This window comes from Calypte anna, chromosome 2, assembly GCF_003957555.1.
Source record: "Calypte anna isolate BGI_N300 chromosome 2, bCalAnn1_v1.p, whole genome shotgun sequence".
Taxonomy (NCBI): domain Eukaryota; kingdom Metazoa; phylum Chordata; class Aves; order Apodiformes; family Trochilidae; genus Calypte; species Calypte anna.
Window position 1 is genome coordinate 59,492,337 of NC_044245.1, and position 25,664 is coordinate 59,518,000.

The following is a 25,664-nucleotide window of genomic DNA, read 5'->3' on the forward strand; positions in this document are numbered from 1 at the left end:
CATAATAGAGGTAAAGCTCACAGATGTTGACAGTGTAGCATATCACAGCACAAGATGAGACAGAACTACTTAACATGAGAATTCATTTTTATGAGAACAAGCTATGGTAATTTCAACAGTGATGAATCTAGGAAAATACTCTGTAAAAGGACCAAAGGGGGAAAAAAAAAAAGAATTCTAGGAAAACAGGAAATCTGTTCCACTTCTGCCCAAATCAAGAGAACAGAGAATTGCCTGGTAACCTGAACTGTTGATTATGAGCAGAATTTATGTAGGACTACCCAATTCAGGGCAGTAGTAAATGAGACCAAAGGAGAAGGAGGTGGAGGAGGAATGTGGCTTTTAATTAAGAAATTGATTGCAAGAAAGGAAGTCCTAGCAGAGCAGCATTCCTATGAGCCATTGGTAAAAAGAATATAGGTAAGGGCAGACTTCTGAAAATATCTTGATGGTTAATTTTAACAGCAGAGTAGTAAAAATAATTGCAATCATCAGTAGTTTCACTGATATGGCAAAAATAATTAATTTTAAATTATTTACATTAGGGTAGGATACTTGAGGGGTTATTCTTTCCTGCGTCAATTTCTTTAGGTCACTTTTAAGCTGACTCTTCCACTACAGAAGCCAAAATGTTTCAGATGGAATAAATGCTTACAATGCATGCTGAATTTCATCAGAATTCCTATGAAAAATACTTTTTTTCAAGCCATGTCTCAATTTTGAAAGTTGTGTAATTTCATTCAAATTAAGATACAGGTAAGCCTAAAAATAGACAATCCCCTTTAACGGAAAATTATTTTATTTTTACAAAAACTGTAGAGAGAGACAATTGACATTTGGATGAAAATTTATCCTGAAATACAACAATAAGAAGACTGCACTTTCTCTCTTCTATAGGATTCATTATACAGAATTTATGACACGGCTGATTTTTAGTAAGATACATCCACACACACATACATACCTCATATTCCTTCCTGCAGACCTTCAAAATATCATTCTTTGCAGAAGCCTGAAAGACAAATTCTCCATTTGTAGTAGAAAATAATACAATCAATTTGCAAAATAAAGATGATTCCACTTATATATTAATAACCATGGATTGATGATCTATTTAAATGTTCCTTTTTAAGAACCTACAGAATGCATGCAAAGCTTTAAGAAAAAAGGCAGAAACCATGACTGTCAATACTACATTTAATGAAAAAACAGAAACCTTGTATTTCTGCACCAAGTCAGTTCATATTGGAACCACACAAAGCAGCTTCTTTTCCTAAAAGTTTACCAGATAGAGCAGAATAAAGGAAACATTTAGGAAACAGATGAACTTGAGCCTAAAAATCTCCCCATTTTGCACACCCAATACCACTTGTATGTCTCTTCCCCTTCTCCTCCCTCCTGTATGTACAGTCCTCCGGTTCCTGATGTCAAACTGGGATGCAGAAATTCTGCCTTCAAACTGCTTATCAATTGCTTCTGTAGAATACCTCTTGCTCCTTTTCCATGAGATATTCAACATTATTATTGCTACTAACATTAGTTACTTCCCCCTCTAATAAAATCCTTGTTCATCATCTTACCTTGGATGTATCATATAACTCTATAAATGCCTTCAAAACCTCAAGTATCAATAGTTAAAATTAAACACTACAGTAGATATTAAATACATCTGTGCTCCAGAAAGCAGTTACAAGGAGGATTATAAATAATTATATGGTCCTTGACGTTGAAGAATTTTTGAATGTCACATGCATACCTTTGGGAAAAAACATTAATCACAAAATGCTTGACATTAAAATATAAATTGTTAAATAAAAATATTGCTGAAATATAAATTGCTAAAATATAATTTTATTATAAATTATAATTGCTAAAATGTATACAATTTTATAAATATAATTGCTAAATTTATGCAGTATGCTGTCACCATTTAACAGGAGGAACTACAGAAGGGCTTTTTGGAGAGCAGCAGAATGCAGAAGGAGGGATCTATTCCCTCCCATTTCCTGCCATACTCTATAATAAAGATCAGAAAGCCAGCAGCTCCTCCCTCTTTTTCCTCTCTCCTCCTGCTGCCCGGGCTGCTGTTTCTTCCCACCAGCTCTACAATGTTATTACTTTGAACTAGTAAAACCTGTATCCGATTGTTTTCAGTGTCCAAATTAAGGTCTCCAGTCTTTATTCCCCTTTTATCTTCCCTTTGTGTGGATTTGGGTTTGTTTTGGGTTTTTCTTTGGGGGGGGGGGGGGGGGAGAGGGATTCTGCCATTAGGTTTGGGGCCCACCTTGCTGAACTGTGACATATGCTTACAATTATCACTAGAAAAAATAGTGATACAGTAACACCAGAAACAACTGTCTTCTGATATCTCTTTGAAGTGGCACAAAAATCTACTGAGGGCTATAACCACAGTGTTGCATTAGAAAACATTAGGCTGCAAAAAAGATCTTAGAAACAGCCACAAACTGTTGCTACCCACTCAGCATTATTTTAAAATAGCATCTTTCATGTTGAGATTGCGACCAAAAAAAAAAAAAAAAAATCAAGAAATTAAGCTTATCACAACCAAAGAGAGCTTTAGAATCTTTATGGAGTCGATCAATAAATCACTAACAAACCAGAGCACATCACTAATAATCACACACCTACTGTCTGCAAAATTAAAATAAGTGGATTAGCCCCAGTTGTTGCCACGTGCAGTGGTGCTAACACGTCTGCAGCAACCTTGCCAGCTCTCACACTGGAACTTCTGTGGTGTTTAAAGTTATAAACACAGGAATATTTTATCTTATTTGTATCTTCATTACTGAGCAATTAAATGTAGCATCAGAATGCACAAAAAGGGCATTGTAAGCCCTCAGGTCTTAAAATATCTTCTTCAGCCTCAAGGCTCACCAAGAAAAGCAGCCCAGTCCTACAGCACAGTTTAAAATCCACTCTCTTAATTTTTTTTTCTTACTAGGTTTTCATCTGATGGGTTGAACTTTTTTATTTTCATTGAAAACTCACTTTACAAACATGATGTGGACACTTTGAAATTATGAATTGTTCTTGGTCCAGCATTTCTCTATTAAAATATATCAAAGCTACTTCAAATTAACATAATTTCCTCCCACCCCGGCCCTGGCCTATTCTTTTAGACTGTAGCAAAACTTATTTCCTCTGAGTACCCATCTTAATTTACATTATACAGAATGTATCAATCAACAAAATCCTGGTTGGCTAACTTCTGCTTACACGTCTTACAATGTCTCCTGATAAGCTGCCAGACAGGTAATACAAATTAGTATCGGATAACAAGAACTGAAGAATTACAGGGTATCAAAAGGAAGTCCTCAAAATTGCAATCATCTGACAATAATTAATGAAAAAGTAATTTACTGAATAAAAACTCAGAGGGAAGAGGAGAAAAAGCCTCAGCTACTGCTAGGGGACAGCCTCAGCAGCCAAGCCAGAGCGGAGGGTCCTACCCCCAGCAAGAGATGCAGATTGCCTGTGACTAGGGTGAAAAAAAAACCCTAATTACTCTCTTTTCTTCTCTTAACGACCCTTTCTCAGAGTGACTCATTTATGTCAAAACCTCTCCTCTTGCAAATTTGTCTTCTAGTACAGACCTCTCTTTTAAAGGCAGTGTCATTTTTTCCCCGACATAAATCTCTGTAATTTGCTCAAATCATAAAACTGGTTATTTTTGCAATTCATGTGACATGTATGAATAGTGCCTAACGTATATCCTCCTAGCAAAATATAAAATAATAGTTATGGACCATAACAAAACATAAATTCTTTATGTTTTGGTTTCTGGAAACTGGTTGCTGGCATTTATCACCAGTAGTACTTCCTGGGAAGTATCTATTCACATTTTGCAATTTTAAAAAGAGTTTATGTGACAATTTACTTTTGATGTAAAAAATGCACTAAGCATGAATTTCATGTACAGTAATATATAAATGAATTCAACATGACACTAGTGTTAATCACATTAAACCAATTAGAAAGCCTTACCTGCTTACATGCTTGCCGACATTCCACAGCAATAGCTAGCTCACAGCAACCTAAACCAACCCACCCGTCAGACTTCTTCAAAACTCCTTTGAAAACAAGATGACAGTACATATTACAATAGATAAAAGATGCCATTATTTTCCCTCCCCTCCCCATGAGTTAGTTACTTTTCAAATCTGACAGTCTTGTTCTCTGAAGAAGCCTATTTACAGATGACATTTTAACTGGAATTTATGAAGTCATTCAAGACTTGGTTGAAGTTTTAAGCATGAAAAGAGCGAGTCGGTGCCATAATAAATACTGAACTTGGCAATTACTAAGTACCTTTTATACACTGAGTTTAAAGAAGCTTTATGTGAACTATTTCATATTACTTGAACTGTCAGTTTGATAATTTATCTAATCTGAAATAAGGAACCAACTGGAAAAAAAGTCATTAAAATGAAGATTAACTCCTCCAAACACATCCTTGTTGGTTTCAACAGCACATTTTTCTGCAGTGAAATGAGGCAACCAGGAGCCACTAATTGCCATGTAGTGAGCATGAGCTTGTGTCAAGCCCACCTGTGCCTGATTAGGGCGGGCCCCCACTGCGCATGAGCAGGACCAGGGGGCCAATAATACCCTAATTGGGCACAGGTGGGCTTGACACAAGCTCATGCCACTTCCTGGCAATTAGTGGCACCTGGTTGCCTCATTTCACTACATTTTTCCACCAACTTTGTCAATGCAGAATATCGTTCTTACTTTGTTTTCAAGCTTCCTGTCCTGTCGCTCACCGAGGCAACCAGCTCCAGTGCAGGAACATCTGCACTGGAGAAGGAAATGGGCAAAAAAGGGGCTTTTACAAGCACTGACACCACTTGGGAAGGGCAGCTCTGCAGAGGGCTGCTAAGGAAGGGTGGGGGAGCCCATCCCCACTCTGACAAAAGGCAGCCCCTAGGAGTAGCAGCAACCAGGATGTGGTGCAGAAATTTGCAGGGGACAGTGTGAAAGAGGCCCTGCACTTTGCTGGTAGGTCCATAGCTCAGGGAAGAGCTCTCAGACTCTGGCAATATGGTAGGCACTCACCTTAAAGATAAAGTGAGTGAAAACACAAGAGCCAAAACAGAAAACTGCATCCACCCAGACTGAACTAGCAACAAAGGAGACTTCAGTACAGGCAGTATTTCCAAGGACTACCAAGACCCTTCTCATGGTAAAAAGGCAAGTACATGCACAAGGTGTGCACAAGTTAATGATTTAGTAATTCAGATGGCTGAGTAGCATTGAACAGTTAAAAGGCTGCATAGTATCAATTGACCTAAGACAGAGATTGACACGTGGTTACAGAAACATCTTCCTGTAGAGGAAGCCATTAAGAATGATGCACCCTGGACTCTGGTGACTTAGAAAAGCTGGACTCAAATTCAACCCAAACCCTTATGAATAATGACAAAAAACAGATATGAAGCCTTAATTCCTATGGAAACCAATGAACATAGGCTGCAAGGAGTAACCGAACAAGCACACAGTCAACACAGTAAAAAGGAATAGTGAGTGCCTGTAGTAGGGGATGCTCTGTTAAAATGCACTGAGGAGCCATCAAGATTGGGTTGTATATATATATTTGTATTTTTGTTCTTTATCCCATTATCTTATTGCCTTTCCCCTCTGCTAGTAAATCTGTTTACAATATTTTATTTTCCAACTTCAAGTCTATCATTAATAGAAAGTAATCCTGTCCTTTCATTTTTTTGTCTGCCCAAACTGCTAAACCCTTACACATACTCATCACACTCAGTATACATTTGAGGGATGACAAGGGCCAAGTTTTTCCTTGCTCGTTGCCTGCATCCTGGGAGGATTCCCTCAGTTCATCTTCCTGTGGCCCTGATCTGTGCCCTCCTGAATCTGTGTGTTCCTGCCGCCAAGTTCTGTCTGTCACTAATTGTCAGATAACTAAAGATAAAAATATTTAAAGAGAAGGTTTAACTCATGCATCTGCTCAGTGTCTCTAGCAGATTTGTTACACTCTTTTGTTTCTTAGGGCAGGCAGTGGAATTGAAATGAACCACTCATTTTCACTATGAGTATTTGAAAAATAAGCACTATTTTAGGATATGCACAAATTATATCCTTTACATAGAATAAAAACTGTAAGGTAACAGAATCAACCATTAATTTGAAAAAACTCTAAGTCTAATAGAAAGGCATGTCCAGAAAAGTAATATGTATGTCTAGTCTTAAAAAAAAGGGAAGTGAAAGAGCCAGGAATGCTATCGGAGAGCTTAAATGCTAAGAAAATATTGAAAAAAAGGTAATTAAAGATCATAGCAATCAATGGATAATAATCACCAGTAGGCACTTATTGTAAACAAAGTTCCTTTAAAATACACTTTTAAAATACAGTTTTTCAGCTTTAAAAACACAGATGGCATAGAAAGTCTTATCAGTATCTTTCATGACATTCTGATGGGCAAATTAAGAAATCAGTCAGCTCCCTTGGAGCCCTCTGTAATGGACAGGATGCTTTATGCATTTGTCTCAAACAGTCTGAAGGACTTAAGAAGCAACAGTTCCTTCATAAGAGGGGAGGCCACAAAGCCAGAGACTGTTGACTCTGCTAAGAAAAAAAGTCTTGACCTAGAGGTACTAACTTTGGGTGGTGACTTAACTTCTTTATTTGCCTTTCTTCCTCTCTTTCCTCTTCTATGACTATAATTTTAAGGGACTGTTCCACAGGGAACATTTGCAACACCACTGTAAGCCCTCAAACAAATACTTGTTAACATTCCTCTAGGACTGCCTGGTGCCTATGGCCTGCATATGGCCTAGGGTCTGCATATGGAAACAAGGGGTGAGGAGCAAAGTGAGAGGAGGTCTGCTCCAGTTGTTCAATCTCATAGTCTCAACCATGGCTTACTTATCATTGTGAAATAATTGAGCAAAACCAGCCTACAAAAGGAGCTGTGATGTGTGGGGGCTGCAGTTCCCACTGGCATTAACCCTTCCCTGATATGGCTGGCCCAATGCTGGATCTATCACTGGCAATTTTCTGTTATCTACCTCTTTCTTTGTCTCTTTTTCTGTATAGAACTAGGTTTTGCAGTTACTGGTTTTGCCTGTAACAACTACAGTTTTAATGCCCACCGGTACTTTTTATGGTCAATAAAGTTGTGTAATTGCACCTGATATGGTGTTTTCTTTACTTTGTCCTGGTGGGATCAACAAGAACACATTTCCAGCCTTTGGAACGTGACACCCTCTTCTCTCCAAGACAATGTTATGGATTCTTCCAACCAGATCACCTGTGCCCTCCTCTTGTATTGTCTCTTCAAAAGGTACCAAATGACTACATGCCATACATACCACTTCTTCAACCATAGGGTGCTAATTCACTCAAAGCCTTTTAGAAGGAACATATGACACAACAGTTCTAGTGAAGCCAAATTTCATCTATTTTTGACTTCTTAACACAGTAGTCCTGTCTTGTGATTTATGCTTTTCCTAAATCCACCCACACCAAGTAGTTTGGCTCTTGATTAAAGACTCTCCAATTCTTAAATTGTTTATCTAGTTCTTACTATTTCCATCTAGTGCTTTAATTTTCCAAATTATATTGTACTTAGAAAGAAACTTGTTTATTGTACTTAAAGAAAAGAAACTCTGTCACAGACGTATATATCAAGCATTTTAGAACTTTTTTTTTAGGAAACAAAAAGCAGTTAAAAATAATGCAAAGGTATCCTTTAGATTAAAGATAACTAGACACCAAATACAGTTCATAATGGAAGCATAATGAAAAGTTAAATTATCATGAAATCTACAGCTGCAGGTAATAAGTCCAACAAGAAAATACACATATGGTGAAAAAGCAACACCATTCAATAGTAAACCAGTATTTCTTACCTGGCAAAGAAGAATTTATACAACCCCATACTTCTCCCTGAAAAGTAAAATGCAATTAAGCAAAAGTAAGTCTACAGATTAAGAGTTTCTGGGAGACACATACCAGCACTTCTGGCATATTTGCCCTAGGTTTTAAATATCCTATTGAAAAATTCTTATGCCTAAAACATCTTTTGAAGAAGTGCTGTATAATTTGAATACCGTTTGCTTTGATGAGAAGGCTGTTACAGAGTTACAGAATCAACTGGATTACCTGGAATTACATGGAATATGCTAGCTGGTCAACTTTTGCCCCCATTGTTTATAGACCTAAGTAGCAATTGTTTAGACAAAGGAAAAAAATTTCTCTAGGTCCAAGACCTCAGGAGAAGCTTACTGGCCTAGCACTCCTTTCCACCAGACAAATCCCCCCCCTAAAGAACACATATAGACACACACAAAACAAAATAAAGAGGTTTTAAGGTATCCCAGAGAAATGTAGTTTCAGAGAAAGACAGATACATGGAAAGAAAAGTTGTAAAAATAAGTTTACTAAAATAAGAAGTTGAGAGGGATATGTTAAGTTCAGCTCAATTGGAGAGCACTTCTGGTTCCAAGCACAGTTCCTGCTAAATGACCTAAGTGGCTGACAGTGTATGGTAGAAAAATTTTTGTGCTTTTTGGAGAGATTCCCTTGCAGCCTGTGGGGAAGATAATGATGAAGCAGATTGTCTCCCTGTGGGGCATGGAGGTTAATGGGGGAGCAGGTATCTGCACAGCAGCTTGTGGAGGATCCCATGCCAGAGCAGGTGGATATGCCCTGAAGGAAGCTGTAACTTGTGGAAAGCCCACACTGAAGCAGGTTCCTGGCAGGACCTGTGGCCCTGTGGAGGGCAATCCACATCAGGGCAAGTTTTCTGGCAGGACTTGTGGCCCCACATTGGAGCACTCTGTTCCTGAAGGACTGTATTCCAAACAAAGGACCCATGATGGAGCAGTGCAAGAGCATGAGGAGGAAGAAGCAGAAGAGACAACACATAACGAACAGACCAAAACCTCCATTCCCCATCCCCCTGTGCTGCTCTGTGTGAGGAGGTAGAGAAGTCAGGAGTGAAGTGCAGCCTGGAAGAAGGGAGGGGTGGAAGGCAGGTGTTAAGATTTGTTCTTATCTCTTGTTACCCTATTCTGACCTTTTAATTGGAAAAAAACTTACTTTCCCTAGCTGATCCTGTTTTGCTTATGATGATGACTGCTGAGAGATCTTGACCCATGAGCCTTTCATCATATTTTCTCTTTCCTGTCCAGTTGAGAAGGGGAAGTGATAGAGTGGCTTGATGGACACATGACATGCAGCCAAGGTTAGCCTACCACAAGGATCTTTAAATGAAAGAGTATCGAACATATTCTTTAAGACAAAATGAAAAGTTCTATTTAACAGCACTGATACAGCAACCTATTTTGTAATGCAGTTACAGAACAGAACAGAAATTAATTACTTACTAAAGTGGTAATAGATCTGTATCTAGTGATCTCAAAAACTGTCCTCTGTATCTGTGAGTTTTCCACTTAAATATGAGTCAAAGCCAGCTCAAAAGAAAGGGGTAAAGAGCTGTCACTTCTACTAGTTCCACCCCATTGATTCAATTATCTGCCTCTACTTTATGAGAAGGTGAATGGTTGGACTCAACAATCTTAAGGTCTTCTCCAACCCAAATGATTCTATGATTTTAAGATAAAGTCACTGTTTGTGTTGGAAGCTACTATGGATTACTATGCAATACCCCATTATATAACCTGAAATAACGTAAGCAACACAGTATCTGTAACTAGTTCTCCAGAAAACATACCATCTGACTGAATTTATTATCTATCTGATCACTATAGAACATCACTAGAACACCTCTCCAACAAAGACAGGTAGTACCTGAAAGCAGCAAATATGATATTAAGTTAAACTGTAAAATATTTGTATCTAGATATTGGTAAAATTAATTCATTACAAGAGAACAAGTAAATATTACCAGTTCAATAATATTAATTAAAAATACACACCGGACAGTAAATGTGCCCTTTTTAATTTTAAAAATTCTTGTGTCAATCATTTTCCCCCTTTCAGGCACTCTCCAGTCATATCTTAAGAAGTGCACTCTTCTACTACACAGATAGACCCTGCTTTTCTATCTCGGAATAAAAGATAAAGAAAACAGTAACAAAACAAATGCTATTCACCACTTTGATATGTTTCAAGGCCTTTCCAAGACCTTAGAGATGATGATCCACAAAAATAAGATATTGAAGAAACATTAATTTTGACACATTGGAGGAAAGGATTCACAGGCAGACACTTTTGCAAAGCTGCTTATGAGGTGTTATTCTCAGATTTACTGCTCCTATACATTGCCCATTTAAGCTCAGTACATGTTTTAGGCTATCTGGAAACAGTGTTAATACTGTTAGGACTTAATTTAAGAGGAAAGCAGATCTTTCTGATAGTAAATGAGCTGAGAAATTTTAAGTTGCCAAACAGAATTTACAATCTCAGTGACTGCTTCTCCCTTTCCTGATTAGATCTCTAAAACTGGGAGCAGATTACATTCATTTTTTTGTGATACACCGAAGAACTTCTAAGAAACTAAATTCTAAATTCAATAAAAGCATTACTTCAGTTTGTCAGATACAGCCATAAACCATTCAGAGCAGCTATTACTGTCACCTCCTTGCCTTAGTAGCTTCGTGTCACACATGGCATGGTCTAATTTATGTCATTGCATCATCCAAGTAACAATCACCCTGCACAATTTTTTACAGCATAGATCTGATTTTCATTGCATTTCACAGCTTACACAACCAGGACACAAAAGCAAAATTGTTAAGTCCCACTACTGAAAATAGTGCAATATATGGTGGCTTTAAAAAAAAAAAAAGAAAATAAGAAAAAAGAAAAAGAAAAATAAAAAAAAAGAAAAAAAAAAAAAAAAAAATTAAAAAAGAAGAAAAACAGGGGGAAAAAAAGAAAAAGAAAAGAAAAAAGAAAAAAAAGAAAATCCTATTTTGAGGATTAAATCTTAAATCTCATTACAGGAATTTTTCTAGACTTCATAAAAAAAGCTTGCACATGTGTTCTACTAGCTCAGAACTCAGTAAAGATAAAATAAAATATAATACAAATAATTTTAAAACTTTATTTTTGCAAGTGAAACTCTGTTTATCCAGGATTAGTACGTTTGTTTTCTTTAATTAAAAACTAGCAAGCCTTACCATTGATTCTGGACAATACTCTGGTGCTCGCTGTAGTAAGTGCTTCAAACGGGAATCACTCTTAGAGGACAAAATCTGCAAGAAAAAACCCACATCTTAAAAAATACAGAATGTAACCACACATTGAATAGTTTTTTTTCAATTGATTTAAGAATTTTTAGTTTCACTACTATCCACCCTTTGACAGCTTTGGCTAACAGTTAATAGGTAAGCAACATAAAAAAATTCTTTTATATATCTGCAGTCTTTCAAGTGGTTTACTTTTTATGAATAAGAAGTTCTTATTTTTAGAAGTGAATGAGAATTTTCCCCTTAAACATAAGAATCAAGAAGTTTCTATTTTGACTACGCAGCATGAAAAACATTGAGGATTTCTGCCCCACATATCCCAAATATTATACAACTCTATTTACTTAATCTTCTGCTACATTTTACATGACATCAGGCAACTAAACTCCTCCCAAAAAACCCTGGCAAGTAAGTTTTGTGGAACAAAGATGAAAAAAACCTAGACTAGTTAAATGAACTATAAAAACTAATTATGACTACTACACAGAGCATGTTAAGCACCACCTAAGCAAAATGAACATCCAGAAGTTATGGATGGGATGCAACTAAGGATGTTAAGCAAGCCACTGACGTTGCAAGGCAGCTTTGGTACCATTTTTGACCAATCATGGTGATTGGATGAGGTTTCTGATGGCTGACAAAAGACTAATGCCATATCCATTAGAAAGGCAAGAAAGAAAATCAAGGAAATTACAGGCTGTTCAACCTAATCTCACCCTGCAGGAAGATGGTGAAACATATCCTCACAGAAGCCACATTAGGGCACATGAAGGAGAAGGAGGCCACTGGGAACAACCAACACAGGCACATTAAAGGCAAATTTAACCTAACATTTTTCCACTTTTTCAGTAAAAAAGTTCAGAACAGTGTATATGTAGTCTACCTTGATTTTAAAAAAGTGGGTTGTATGATCTACTACATCTTTAGAGCAAAACTGCTGAAACATAGATGGGATGGGATGGGTAACAAACTGCCTGGGCTCAATGTCCAAGTGTTGGCCTCTCTGGAGTGGTGTAATACAGGAGTCAAAGAAATACTGCAAATGGCTTTACTACCGAGCTGGATAACGGGACAAAAAAAATCCTCAATGGGTATGCAGATGAGCCTAAACTGGGAGCTACCATTAACATACTGGAAAGCAGGGCTGCCATTCTGATAGGTTTCAACAGGCTGTTGCAGTGGGCTGACAGGAAACTCAAGTTGTCCAATGAAGAAACACACAATCTTGCAGCTGAAGTGGAATAACCCCATGCAGCAGTAGAGGGTTGGGTGCTCACTAGCTAGAAACCAGCCTTGCAGAAAAAGGTGTTGGGTCCTGGTGGATGAAAAGTTGAACGTGGGCCAGAAGTGCACCAGTGCAACACCAAAAGCTTACAGCATACTGCACTTCATTAGCAACAAAACTGCCAGAAGGTTAAAGGAAGATAACCACTCTCTTCTGCTTGGCACTGATGAGGCCCCATCTGTAATAGCAAACCTACTTTTGTGCAATCCTGGGCAAGGGAAGTTACTGATGAACTGCAGAGAGTCCAGCAGAAGGCTACAAAAGATGCTGGACTTTGACACCCCAAGACAGGCCAAGGTAAAAGAATCTGTTCAAACTGAAGGGGTAAGAGAATGCAGGGAGGTTTAAATTCCTGTCTTTCAGGATGACCTGGAAGATGGGTTACAGAAAAGACAAGTCAAAATGTTCTAATTGTTGCACAATGGAAGGATGAGTTGCAAAAGTAACACATTGCAATAGGAGAAATTCTGATTGGATGCAAAGGCAAAGGCAAAAAAACATTCACCATGAGAATGAAGTGCTAGAACAGATATCCCAGACAGGCTGTAGAAAGCCCATCCCTGTGGATATTAAAAACTTGATTAACAAGATTCCCATCAACCTAGTTTAATTTTAAAGCTAGCAACTCTCTGAGCAGAAGGTTAGACAAAATGACACTTCCAGCTTAAATTATTTTGCACAGCTATACTTGGTAAGAATCTTTACCTTACCTTATTAACTTTCATACACAATTCTGAATCATCTAAATTTATCTTTTTTGCCAAGTGTCTTTCAGACCATTTTGTAGTGTTGCTCATCTAATTTCCTTACAACAGTAGCAATATTTTCCCAGTTAATTACAATATGCCTTTAGAGCACAATCTTTACAAGAACTGTCTGTGTGAACACCCAAATTCATGCCTGTGCACCCTGGTCAATGGCATTCCCTATGCATTACTTAAATAAAAAAAGAAATACAGGGTACAAGCCTGACTTCTCTCCTGCCACCTCTATTCTCCCAGGGGAAGACAAAGAAGGTTGGAAGAAAAAAACTAGGGTAGATTTAATGAGGTAGTAATAGCAAATTAAAAATGTATAAAAAAAATATGTAAGTATGGAACTCTCCCTCCTCAGTCGGTAATTACTTTCCAACTGGAAAAGCTCTGGACTGGGTGGCAGATGGGGTGCCCAAGTCCAGGTTCTTGGTGACAGTTCTCATCAGTCATAGAGCAACCAATCCAGGCCTACCTGGGAAGGCAGGAGGTGACCTCTCTGGGTGAGTGGTGGTCTTCTCCAGTGAGGAAACCAGGAGCAGCAGCAGGAGCAAGTATTATACTTGTGAATAACTTAGGTGATAACAACCATTGCTAAATCCAGTCCTTGGTTCCAGACCCATCTGCATGTTCCATCTCTTCCTTGACAACATGAAGCATCATGGGCTCACTGAGCTAAGAATAATTCACCTTTATGTTCCAAACCTAAATCTATTTGGAACACTTTAGCAGACTGGTCCACCCAATGGTTGCTTCCATGTTCCTCAGCAGCTCTGTTTTTAGGCATGTGGGCATCTACATGCCTCACTTTCACCACTAATCCATCCAGTCAGGCAGCAATATCCTGCCACAGGTCAGCTGCCCAAATTGGTTTCCCCTTTCACTGCCAGTTATCCTGTTTCCACCTTTTCAGCCACTCCTACAAAGCATTAGCTGCCATCCAGGCGTCGGTGTAGAGGTAAAGTATTGTCCATTTCTCTTGCTCAGCAATTCTTAGGATAAGTTGGATGGCTTGGACCTCTGCAAATGGCTCAGTTCACCTTCTCCCTCCTTCACTTCTGCAGCCTGTTGAGTAGGGCTCCATCCTGCAGCTTTCCATCCCTGCTGGTTCCCTACAAGACGACAGGATCCATTGGTGCAAAGAGCATAGTGTTTGTCCTGATCAAGAAGTCTTTATATAGGGGGGTTTCCTCAGCCTGAGTCACTGCCTCTTCTGGTGGCATTCCAAGCATTGTGCCCTCTGGCCAATTTCTGATTACTTCCACCAAGCCTGTGCAATTGAGGCTTCATATTTGTGCTCTGTGTGTTATTAGGGCAATCCACTTAACTCCAGGTAGCATCAGTGACATGGTGGTTGGATGGTACCTTCCCCTTGTATATCCAGATCAGGACTGGTAGTCATGGTACCAGAAGGAGCTATGCCTCAGTTCCAATGACTTCTGAAGCAGCTTGAACTCCTTCATAAGCAGCCAGTATCTCCTTTTCTGTGGAAGTGTAATCAGCTTCTAAGCCTCTATAGCCCTGACTTGAGAACCCTAGGGGATGCCTTCAGGTCTCCATTGGTGCTTTCTGGCAGAGGCTCCAGGTAAGACCATCATCCCCTGCTGCAGTGTAGAGCACATTCTTTATCTCTGGTCCTGTTCAGACAGGTCCCAGGGCCATGGCCTGTACACTTACTCATTTTATCTGTTCAAATGCCTGTACTTGTGCAGGGCCCAATACAAAACTGTTTCTTTCCTGAGTTACTTTATATAGAGGCTTCATGTCACTGTATGGTGGAATATGCATCCTCCAAAAATCTACAACACCCAAGGTCTGTGTACCTTTCTTACTGATAGGTGGAGACATGGCTATTATCTTATTCACCACATCCTTAGGAATGTGGTGTCACACATATTGCCATTTTATTCCCAAGAAATACAACTCTTGGGCAGGTCCCTTAGCTTTCCTTCTCTTAATGGCAAACACAGCTTCCAAGAGAAGGTCAATTATCTTTTTACCATTTTCAAAGACTTCATCTGCTGTGTCTCCCCATATAATGTCACTGACATACTGAAGATGCTCTGGAGTTCCATCCTTCTCCAACACAGTTTGGATCAGTCCATGGCAGTTGGTTGGGCTGTGCTTCCATCCCTGGGGCAGTAGATTCCAGGTACATTGGATTCCCCTCCAGGTGAAAGCAAACTGGGGTCAGCACTCTGCTGCCAAGGGAATGGAGAAAAAGGCATTAGCAATAACAATCACAGCATACCATTTTGCTGCCTTGGACTCCAGTTTCCACTGAAGTTCCAGCATGTCAGGCACAGTAGCACTCAGTGGTGGTGTTACTTCATTCAAGCCACGAGAGTCCACAGTTAAAACTCCATTGCCCATCAGACTTTCTTGCTGGCCATACTGGACTGTTGAAGGATGAGTGAGTTTGCTGATGATTCCTTGGCTCTCTAATTGACGTACCCAGTGCTGTGTGGGAAGCAGGGAGTCTCTGCTGGTTTGGTATGGCCGGTGATGGACTATGATGGATGCTGTTGGAAACTTTTGTTCCTCCACTTTCATCAGGCCTACAATGGAAGGGTCATCTTAAAGTCCAGGCAAGCTAGACAGCTGCTTAATACAGTCGGTCTCTAAAGCTGATACAGTAAAAGCCCATTTATACCCTTTTGGATCCTTGAAGTACACTTTCTGAAGGAAATCTATGCCAAGGGTGCATAATGGATTTGGCCAGTCACAACTGCATGTTTTTTCCAGTTGTGCCCAGTCAAGCTCACCTCAGTTTCTATTACTGATAGGGTTTGAGAGCCTCCTGTAATTCCACAAATTGTGATGGAATTTTTCCCACTGATGGAATCAGTGCTCACTGGGCACAAGTATCTACCAGGGCTCGATACCTTTTGGGTTCTGATGTGCCAGGCCATCAAATCCACACTGTCCAATAAACTCAATTACCCCTTTCCTCTACCTGGATGGAGGCAGGGGACCTCTAATCTCTCAGCTATCTTCCACTGTCAACAGGTGCAGTTATATAGCTCAAAGTTGCATCAGTGAATGGGTTTATACTGGGGCTGTTACACTTGTTGCTAGAGACTGGTGCAGCCATCTTCTGGGAAAAGTCTTCTAGTTTGGGAATACACCTTGTAGCTCATACACTCCAGCTCTCATGGTAGCAGTAAGTTGTTTCATATCTTCTTAATGGCTGCACAGCTAATGCCACATGTCACCCTGCTGCATGTCCCATTTTACTTGGGCTGTTTTCACAGGAGGACATCTCCTAACAGTGGAGACACAGGTCCAGAAAGGAGCAGAGTTTAACTTCTCTGTCAACCTGTCTACTCTACCTACTATCTCTTCAGTCATTTTCTCCATGGCTGCAACAATGGAATAATGAAGGGACAGAGTACCCTCATATTGGCCTACCTTGCTAGCCACTTCATTAATTGTTGGTGTGTCACCATCAGGGTCTCCCCAGAACATTGTGGAAAGAGTGTAGGAGTAAGCTGATGGTGTACTCTGCACAAATTTAATACAGGTTGGGGGCAGGGCAGCTCATCAGGATCAATATTTATTTCCCAGTCACCATAAATCATCTCTTTCACCGACAGTTCTCTCAGGTATTTAATACAGTTTTCCACATTATTCCATTAGCTTGGTCAATACTCAGTGTCATCCTTAAAGGGATATCTGCCCTTCACAGATGCCAGGAACCACCTCCAGAAGCTGAGTGTTTCATTTCTTCACAATTGCTCTGTTGATGCCTCCATCTCTTACCAGGTTCCTCAGCTGCCTGGCTTCTCTATTATTTAAGTAGACTGTACCAGTTCCACCATCCCAGCACCAAAGCAAACAGGTCATAGGTGTCTCACCGTCATGACAGTTGAAGTCCTTTCATAGATTTTCTAAGTCATTCAGAGAAAAAGATAAAGTATTCCTTTCTGGCTTTTCTTTCCTCTGTATGTGATGAGGAAAGGGTTACCTTTGAAGGACTTGCTGCTCAAACTTTTGCAGAAGACTCTTCTTCCTGATCCTTTTGGAAAGGACTTGGTCTTTCATCTTTCTCAGAGCTCTCTCCCAGATGTTCTTTCTTCCCTTATATCTTTGGTAACACAGGGCTGAACTTGCTTTCTTCACTTCCTGACCACAGAAGCAACCTGTGCCACCAAGGGTGCAGGGATGGCAGAAGTGCTTGTTGCAGTGTCTGATACAACAGTGACCTATGCTGGTGTGGGCAGAGGGACACCAACAAAGGCTGCTGTAGAAGTCTGGGTGGTGGTCATCCTTGTGTTGTAACTCCTGCACCTATGCCTACTGATAATAAACCCTGCAACATTTTAAACAGAAGTAACATAAAGGAACACAGATAACTATTTCCAGATCATCCAAACTCTAACGGGGTCAACTTGGTGTGAAAAGAAAATGTATAATTTCACATAAAAATATCAAAGATATAATCTGTAATATGGTTCATTAGAAGTTGTCCAAGGTACCCAGGCAGAGCCACTACCCAGCTTATTGCAGAGCAGACCAGTGGTGTCAGACACCAATGCCCTTTGCCCAGCACCCCCAACCAAGAAGCAATACAAACATACTAAACAGGCTGAAATTGTAAGATCTATATGGAAGTTGGAAAACAATGCTAATAAACTATTATTTGCAATGATAGAGTAACGGTGAACGACACATTAATCATTGGTTTAAATTCCAAACTTTGCAGAGCAAAACAAAATATGGAAATATTGAAGTACACGAATATGAATTTATTTGAGCCACCCGTTGGGTGACAATAAATCTGTCACAGTTCTAGATAGAAAACTATGTGACAGATGCTCTCTGCTATTCCCCACTACCTTCCCAGGGGGGAGAAGGGAATAACGAAGAGAGACTTTTAAGGCTGGAAGAAAAAAATTAGGGTAGGTTTAATAAGGTAGTAAGAGAAAAATGTCTATAAAAATATGTAAGCATGGAACTCTCCCTCCTCAGTTGGTAATTACTTTCCAACTGGAAAAGTCCTACTCTGGACTGGGAAGCAGATGGGGGTGGCCAAGTGCAGGGTCTCAGTGACAGTTCACAAGAGTCTGAGAGCAACCAGGCCAGGCCTGCTTGGGAAGGAAGGCAGCAGGCGACCTCTCTGGAGTAGTGGTGTTCTTCTTTCTCCAGTGAGGAAACAAGAAGCAGATCATGAGTAGCAGCAGGAGCAGTGGCAGAGAGGCCTTAACCCAGCTAGCACACCAACCAGAGAAGCCATCAGTGGGCTCAAGAGAGCCATTTTATACTCAGCACCATGGGAAGGAATCCTGCGATTGATCAATTTGGGTCACCCCACCGACTGTGTCCTGCCCATAGGCTCAGCTGCTCTCAATGGGCTGGCAGGTGCTGGTGGTGCCCCAGGCAGGTTCCACTATCCTGGTCCTCTCAAACCAGGACAAAGAATATCAAAATCAGTAGGTGGACACCCTCTTCAAACAGTTTGTGGGCCTATATCAAAGCATCATTCAGAAAATGTAGTGAAATGAGGCAACCAGGTGCCACTAATTGCCAGGGAGTGAGCATGACCTTGTGTCAAGTCCACTCCCTGGCAATTAGTGGCACCTGGTTGCCTCATTTCACTACAAGAAAACGATGCCATCAGCCTGATGTGAAGTAACTAAAACAGCTCTTTATAGAACAACTGGAGGGGTGCAGTCATGCGTTAGACTTGTTCCAGACCTCTCACCACAAAGACTCTAAATATGCCAATTATCTGAGTAGAGAGACATCATCCAGATGGGGCAAGATCAGAATATCTTACAAAAACCATGGAAAACTCTACACAATAATTAGAACTGATATAACAGAAATTTGATGAATCTGACAGTAAAAAGCTCAAAGCCTTTCATGAAGAGCTAACACAAATTCCCATGATAAACTTAAAACCAATGTGATGGAAGAATTAGATTATTCCAAATGCCCTCTCATGGAATCTACTAAACCAGCTAATTAATTGTTTATATGTAGAAATTGATATCTTTCCCTTATTTACATATATGTTACACATACACTAACACCATTTTTAAGACTGAGTGCTATACTTCTGTTTATAATACCATGTGCAGTTTTGCTTACCTGTGGTCAAAGAGAGAAGCTTATGCTGAAAGGGCTGCAAGAATAATTACAGGAATTGAGAGAATATCTTATCCAAAGGCACTGTAAAAATTTTCCTTGTTCAGCCTAACAATAGGAAAGCTGAAAGGGGAGTTGGTTGCATGCTATAAATGTATCAGGGAGGAAGAAGCACAATTCAAAATAAAGGTTTCTGTACAATCACAAATAAACACAAACTTTAACATAATCCGGTTTAGTGCTTGAATAGTCCCAAAGTGGGTAACAACGACAAGAAAAGGGGGGGCAGGTATGATGTAAGGACACAATTATAACATAAAAATTGTGCCTATGTGTATGTATGCCTTGCTGATGTAAATGTTTTATGTACATAAATTTATATATATATATATACACACACAAAGCCATACCACATAGTAACCAAAATTCCAAATCTATATATAAGTTGTTCTAAACTTGAATTTTCAATCTTTGCTATTTTCTTATGAACAGAGTAAATAAGCCAATTCACAAAGCCACCTATATCATAATGAGTATCCTACCTGCTTTGCTAAGACACAAGAACTGGCAGGAAGAAAGAACAGTACCACTATCTTGTTCTTCATTTTAAATTCCAAAAAACTTGGAAACACACAAGGATGCAGGAACTGGTAAAATACCTTCACCCCCTCCTATTTCCCAACATGTTTATCACTTCTTGACCAAATCCTGGCCTCAGGTTTTTATCTTTATTTCTCCCCAACTTCTGCAGAACCTGTCTTCCATGGAAGGAAAGAGGACTATAGTTTTAAACCTTTAAGTTCTTGTTGAAGTAACAGCAATACTACTTCTCATGATTCACACACAGTATTCACACAGAAAAGAATTTTTAATAACCCTAAGCTTGCTCCATCATTGTCTAAAGGCATTATTTTAATTCTGAGGGATGAAACAAATTTAAAACAAACTTACCTGTTCACAGACATCACGGCACATTAGGTTGTCCTTTGCATGGTAACAACAAGACAAGCCTATGGAAAAGCAGAGGTGGGGAAAAAGATACTTAAAAGACTTGAAGTACTTAACTATCATTTCTGAACAGAAGCACCCACTTGATGGCCTGTCAGGACAATTAGTCTGTTCCATGGATGACAGCGAGGAATCTTCATTCACAGAAGATAAAAAAAACATGAGAATTTTTTATTCCATAACTGATGCAAAGTCATTCATTGAATCTCACAGAATTACCCCTGAACACTCACTGACTCCAAAAAGAGATCTTATTCCCCTCCCTTCTGCTTGTAGCGAAATTTCTGCTGCTTAACTTGCACTAGAGCTTGGCACCAGAACAGAACAGAAGTAGAACAGAGTAATAAAAAGTGAACAAAAAAACCACCACCAAAACCTCTTGAGACTGAATGCCTTTGTAAACTGAATCATCTTACTGAATTTGAAAGGTACAAGAACCAGTTAGGAACGTGTAGAAAAGGAAATGTGAGCAGGAACTCCTTTTCACAAAGAGGTGAACACAGCTGCTCATCGAACTCTCGCTTCTTAAAAACTTGGAAGAAAATTGTGAATTATTTCGCTAGTGATGGATGATTAAGAGTGGTTTTGCTAGATGTGATAGAAGTCATAGAGCCAGCACAAATATGTGCACATCAGCAGGAACACAACTGAGAACTGAAGCACTAAGAAACCATGAAACATCAAGGTTTAAATTAACTTTTTAAATATAATACTTTGTTGTACTTTGAATGAAACATTTGGAAGTCTAACAGTAAACCCAACACCACCATGCTCACTAAACCATGTCCTGAAGTGCCACACATCCAGGGATGGTGATTCTACCACTTACAGTTCACTTGATCACTCTTTCAGTTAAGATTTTTTTTCCTAAACCTCCCCTGGTGCAAATTGAAGCCACTTCCTCTCCTGTTGCTAGAGATGTCACTTGGGAGAAGAGGCCAACACCCACCTCACTACGACCTCCTTTCAGGTACTTGTAGAGACAAGGTCTTCTCTCAGCCTCCTTTCCTCCAGGCTGAACAATCCCAATTCCCTCAGCTACTCCTTGTCCAGACCCCTCATCAGCTTTGTTGCCCCTTTTAGGACACACTCCATCACCTTGCTGCCTTTCTTGTAGTGAGTGGCCCAAAACTCAACACAGCAACCGAAACGCGGCCTCACCAGTGCCAAGTACAGGAGCACAATCACTTCCCTACTCCTTTAGCCACACTTTTCCTGACACAAGCCAGGAAGCTGCTGGCCTTCTTGGCCACCTGGGCACACTGCTGGCTCATGTTCAGCTGGATGCTGACTAGCACCCCCGAGATTGTTGTGACTGAAGTGCAGGACTCAGCACTTGGCCTTGGTAAGCCTCATAGAACTGGCCTTAGTCCATCAATCCAGCCTGGGTTTTACAATACCTAGTTACTACATAGATCTTGACTGCATCAATAAGGAGGATTTGGGGAACAAATTCATCAATAATTTCACAACTCAGAAGTGCTTTCACCTGAAAGCTTATAGTTGTTACAAGAAAATAACAATTAACAATAAAACCCAAACCAAAACAGCAACAAATCAATTCACCACTATCAACACCAAAGTTCTCCAATACTGAAAGGACATTAAAAAAGAAAATTTCAGTTTGAAAATACCAAGGATTTGGAAACAAACAAACAAACAAACAAAACCCCAACAAACCACACCAAAAAGGTTGTCTGAAACATTCACAATTTAAAATAGCTACTAGAGAATTGAGCTAAATTTTAATGCAGAAATCTATCATTCCTGTGAGGAAAGAGAAGCAAAATGCAGGACTTGCAACTAGTAAAAGTTTTCATTCATAATTAGCACCAACATGGTAAAACGGCAGTAATAAATGATGACAGCACCAAAAATCTGCTTACAACATGATAAAATGCAAACATTAAATTGTAAAATTGACTTTAATTTTTTTGTCAATTTTCTACCATTGCAGAAAAGGACTGCGATATGCCACAGCAGGCTTAAAAATCTTTATGATTTGAGGGCTACACATGGGATCTTCCAGGTTTTTCTGCAATATTTTCAGTAAGCTGCTGTGTGGCAAGAATCAACTCATCCCAGCTGATTAGCAGGCTTCACCATGTTCAAACTCAGTTATGATTTCACTTAATTGTAAAGCTTTGCTTTACACTTTATTAGTCCTGTTATAAAGCCATGGTATTAGAAGTATATAACATCAATTCAAAGCATGAACATTTAGGAACAGTTAGTTTTTCTTAAGGCAAGAGTTGCACTTATTTTCAGTAATGTGTCTAAATTTTAGTGATTATGCAATCAGACTGCAAGCACATTAACAGTGCTGGAGAAAACATTCAAGTTCACAATCAAAAGATATCCAGCAAATTAATTTTTAAGTAAAAAAATCAAAACAAAACACAAAACCTAATCAAACATACTTACACTTGGGTTTACTCAGAAATATTGGTATTCGATCTTAGTTTTATTGTTTTGTTTCACCCTAAGGCTCAGAATTTTTTCATGATATAATTTTTTATTGAGAGTAACTGCCACACTTAAGAGATCTAAAAATTAAAAGGTCTCAATGTACCTGGAGTTCTTCTTTCCCAGATGCAACACTTTACACTTGCCTTTCTTGTAATCATTTAAATTTCTCCCTGCCCAACTCTCCAACCTGTCTAGGTCTCGCTGTATGGTAGCACAGTGTCCTGGTGTGTCAACCATTCCTCCCAAGTTTGCATCATTAGCAAACTTGCTGACAGTGCAAATTTTATTAGATTTTTTTTCTCTAGATTTACTAAAAAAATTTTCACTTCAAAATTTTATTCATGTTCAACTACGAGATATCTACCTTTCCCTCATGGATAAGACCTACTATCTCAGCAGGTTCTATCTTATATAATTTGGTTTATATCAGCAGGTCTACACTTGTATAGTAGTTTTATCACAAGAAAGCTGGACTAGACTATGTCATATTCCATCATACTAGCTTTTTACAGCCTTCTTCCTAAAACTGTGCATCGCTAGAAACAAGAACTATAGAACAACGAAGTGCCCATAACTGCTTCAGTGATTGCGGTCTTGAAACTATTACATATTTTGTATTCTCCATTCCAATGACAGCATTACCAATGTAATGTATTTATTAAACGTTATTTGCTAATATCTGTGCTTGTGCTGCTTTAATTTTTGATTACTCTTTTTTGGTCCTGTACTTGCTATCACAGCTCCAACACAGGAAACTATCACTGTCCTTCCCTCTATTAAATGTCTTGCCTTGACTTTTTAATAATTCAGCACCTTGTTCAATGCCATTCTTCTGACTGAAAAAGTTAGCAAAACCACAAGGAATACAAGCCCTGGAACATAAGGGCTATTCTGACTTTTTATGATGGCAATCCACTCAGGTTTTACCCATTAGGGGCAAGAGGCGAAGTCTTCTCCCTTTCAAGCCTCCGTCTGGGGAACTGACCCACTGCCAGCCTGACAGCCAAAGACACGAATCCCGGACCCGGGTACCGTAACCCGGTGGGGCAGAAGAAGAGGCAGGATGCGGGCAAGATGGCCGCACCCCCGCATCCTCACCCTCACCACCTCAGCTGCTCAAGCCCCCCGCTTCTTCGGTTCTTGGCCTCCGCACCAGGGCTCCAGGCTTGAGCTTTCCACGGGGAAGCGGGGTGGAGGGAGTGGCCGGACACGGAGATAGCGGCAAGAGGACGGACGCCAGGAAGGCAGCGCTGCCCCTTCCTGGCAGCGCCCCGCAGCCATCGGGGGAGCCGACTCCGACCCTCCCGTGACGCCGCCCCGCGTCCCACGGCCTCCCGCTCCCAAGGGGTCGGTGCGGGCATCAGCGGCTGCCGGGGTCCCGACCACCCTGGGGCCAGGCAGGCAGCCCGCCCCTCGCTGCGGCGAAACAGCAGCGACCCACGGGGCTGGGCCGGGCCAGGCCACATCCCTTTGGGCGACGCTACCACCCCAAGGCTTCGGCACCCCGCAGACGGCCTCGCCCCTGCGCCATGTTGTTGGAGAGAGAGAGACCCGCGGGGCCGCCCCCCGACCCCGACCCCCTCCTCTGCGTCTCGCTACTCACCGGCCGCCCCAGGGATGAGCAGCGGAGCCACCGCCAGGCAGAGCAGGCCCCAGGGCCGCCGAGCGGACGTTACCGCCATGGCCCGGTCGTGAACCCGACGCGCGGCTCCGCCTCACGACCCCCGCCCGCCCGCCCGACGGACGAGCTCTGACGCCGCCTGCGCTCCCGCCCCGCTGTACCCGCTCCCGGCCCCGCTGTGCTCCCGCCGCCACCATTGGCTGCGGATTCCCCGCCCCGCCCCGCCGCCTGGCAGGCAGGGGCATTCCGGCGGGCGGCAGCGGTCGCTGCCGAGAGTTAGGGTTGAGGTCGCTATCCATCCCGCACCGCCCCGCACCGCCCGGCGGGTAAGGGCGGGCGGCAGAGCGGCGCGGGGCTCGCAGAAGACCGGCGTCCGGCGGCGGATCTCGCCGCTCTTCGGCACGGCATCGCGGAGCGACCGGCGCTGGGCTGTCTGTGCGCTCCGGTTCTGTGGTGTCTGCGCCTACCTTTGTCGCCTCCCCGCACCGATATCCCGCAGCCTTCCTTCCCTCCCCCTGCACAAAGAGCAGCAAGTGCGTGTCCGGAGAGAGGGTTGGGGTGCACAGGGCTTAAAAGAGGGCTAAGGAGAGAAGGAACAATACTTAGGAGAAAGGTTTTGTGAAGGAGGCAGAAACCTCCATGAGGTTAGCTTATTGGTGTAATATTGACGTTATTAATGTATTTCTACACGTTACTTTTAATGTATTGGTTGTATTGATTTAATGTATTGATTGTATAACACTATCCTGCTTGAAGTTGCTTCGTGTGTCCGACGACCGCGTGGGAGGAATGAACTGAAGTGCGCGGAGCATCATGAGCCAGGTGACACCTGGGGCTGTATTCCCTCAAACACAGGGATGAGGCCATTATGCCTGCAGCTTGTTGATTCACCGCAAGCTCTTGCCCCCAGGAGAAGCTCTCGGGCAGGTGGTAACACAGTTTGAGCCCGGTGTGCACCTGAGGGGTGTCCGGGTTACAGGTGATGGGTGGGGAAGCTGTCTCAGCCTTTGTAGTGTGCATTCCCACCGCCCCTGCAGCAGCCGTGCCTCTCCCACTGCTGCTTCTGGTGTTGCCTGTGATGGGCTCCAGTTTGGGAAGGGAACTGGAAATGCTCTTGCCAGACTGCTGCCGCTTCCGTGCTCTTCTTTTGTTCAGGTTGTGTGATGTTTGTTGATTTTCTGTCTCTACACTGCAGCCTGGAGCAGTGATGAGACATTTCTATCCCTGGCAGCAGGAA

General features: G+C 41.2%; 1 protein-coding gene across 1 annotated transcript in view; it reads right to left on the minus strand.

Annotated features, from left to right (window-relative positions):
- RECK (reversion inducing cysteine rich protein with kazal motifs) overlaps positions 1 to 24,527 on the minus strand; it is a 59,149-nt gene extending 34,622 nt beyond the window's left edge. Inside the window, exons 1-6 of the mRNA XM_030444836.1 lie at positions 24,410 to 24,527; positions 20,281 to 20,339; positions 11,134 to 11,208; positions 7,897 to 7,933; positions 4,006 to 4,091; positions 965 to 1,012 (exon numbers count right to left, since the gene is read on the minus strand). Coding sequence (XP_030300696.1) covers positions 965 to 1,012; positions 4,006 to 4,091; positions 7,897 to 7,933; positions 11,134 to 11,208; positions 20,281 to 20,339; positions 24,410 to 24,488 — 384 coding nt within the window. The 5' untranslated portion in view covers positions 24,489 to 24,527. The remainder of the gene's footprint in view (positions 1 to 964; positions 1,013 to 4,005; positions 4,092 to 7,896; positions 7,934 to 11,133; positions 11,209 to 20,280; positions 20,340 to 24,409) is intronic.
- Positions 24,528 to 25,664: the final 1,137 nt, after the last annotated feature.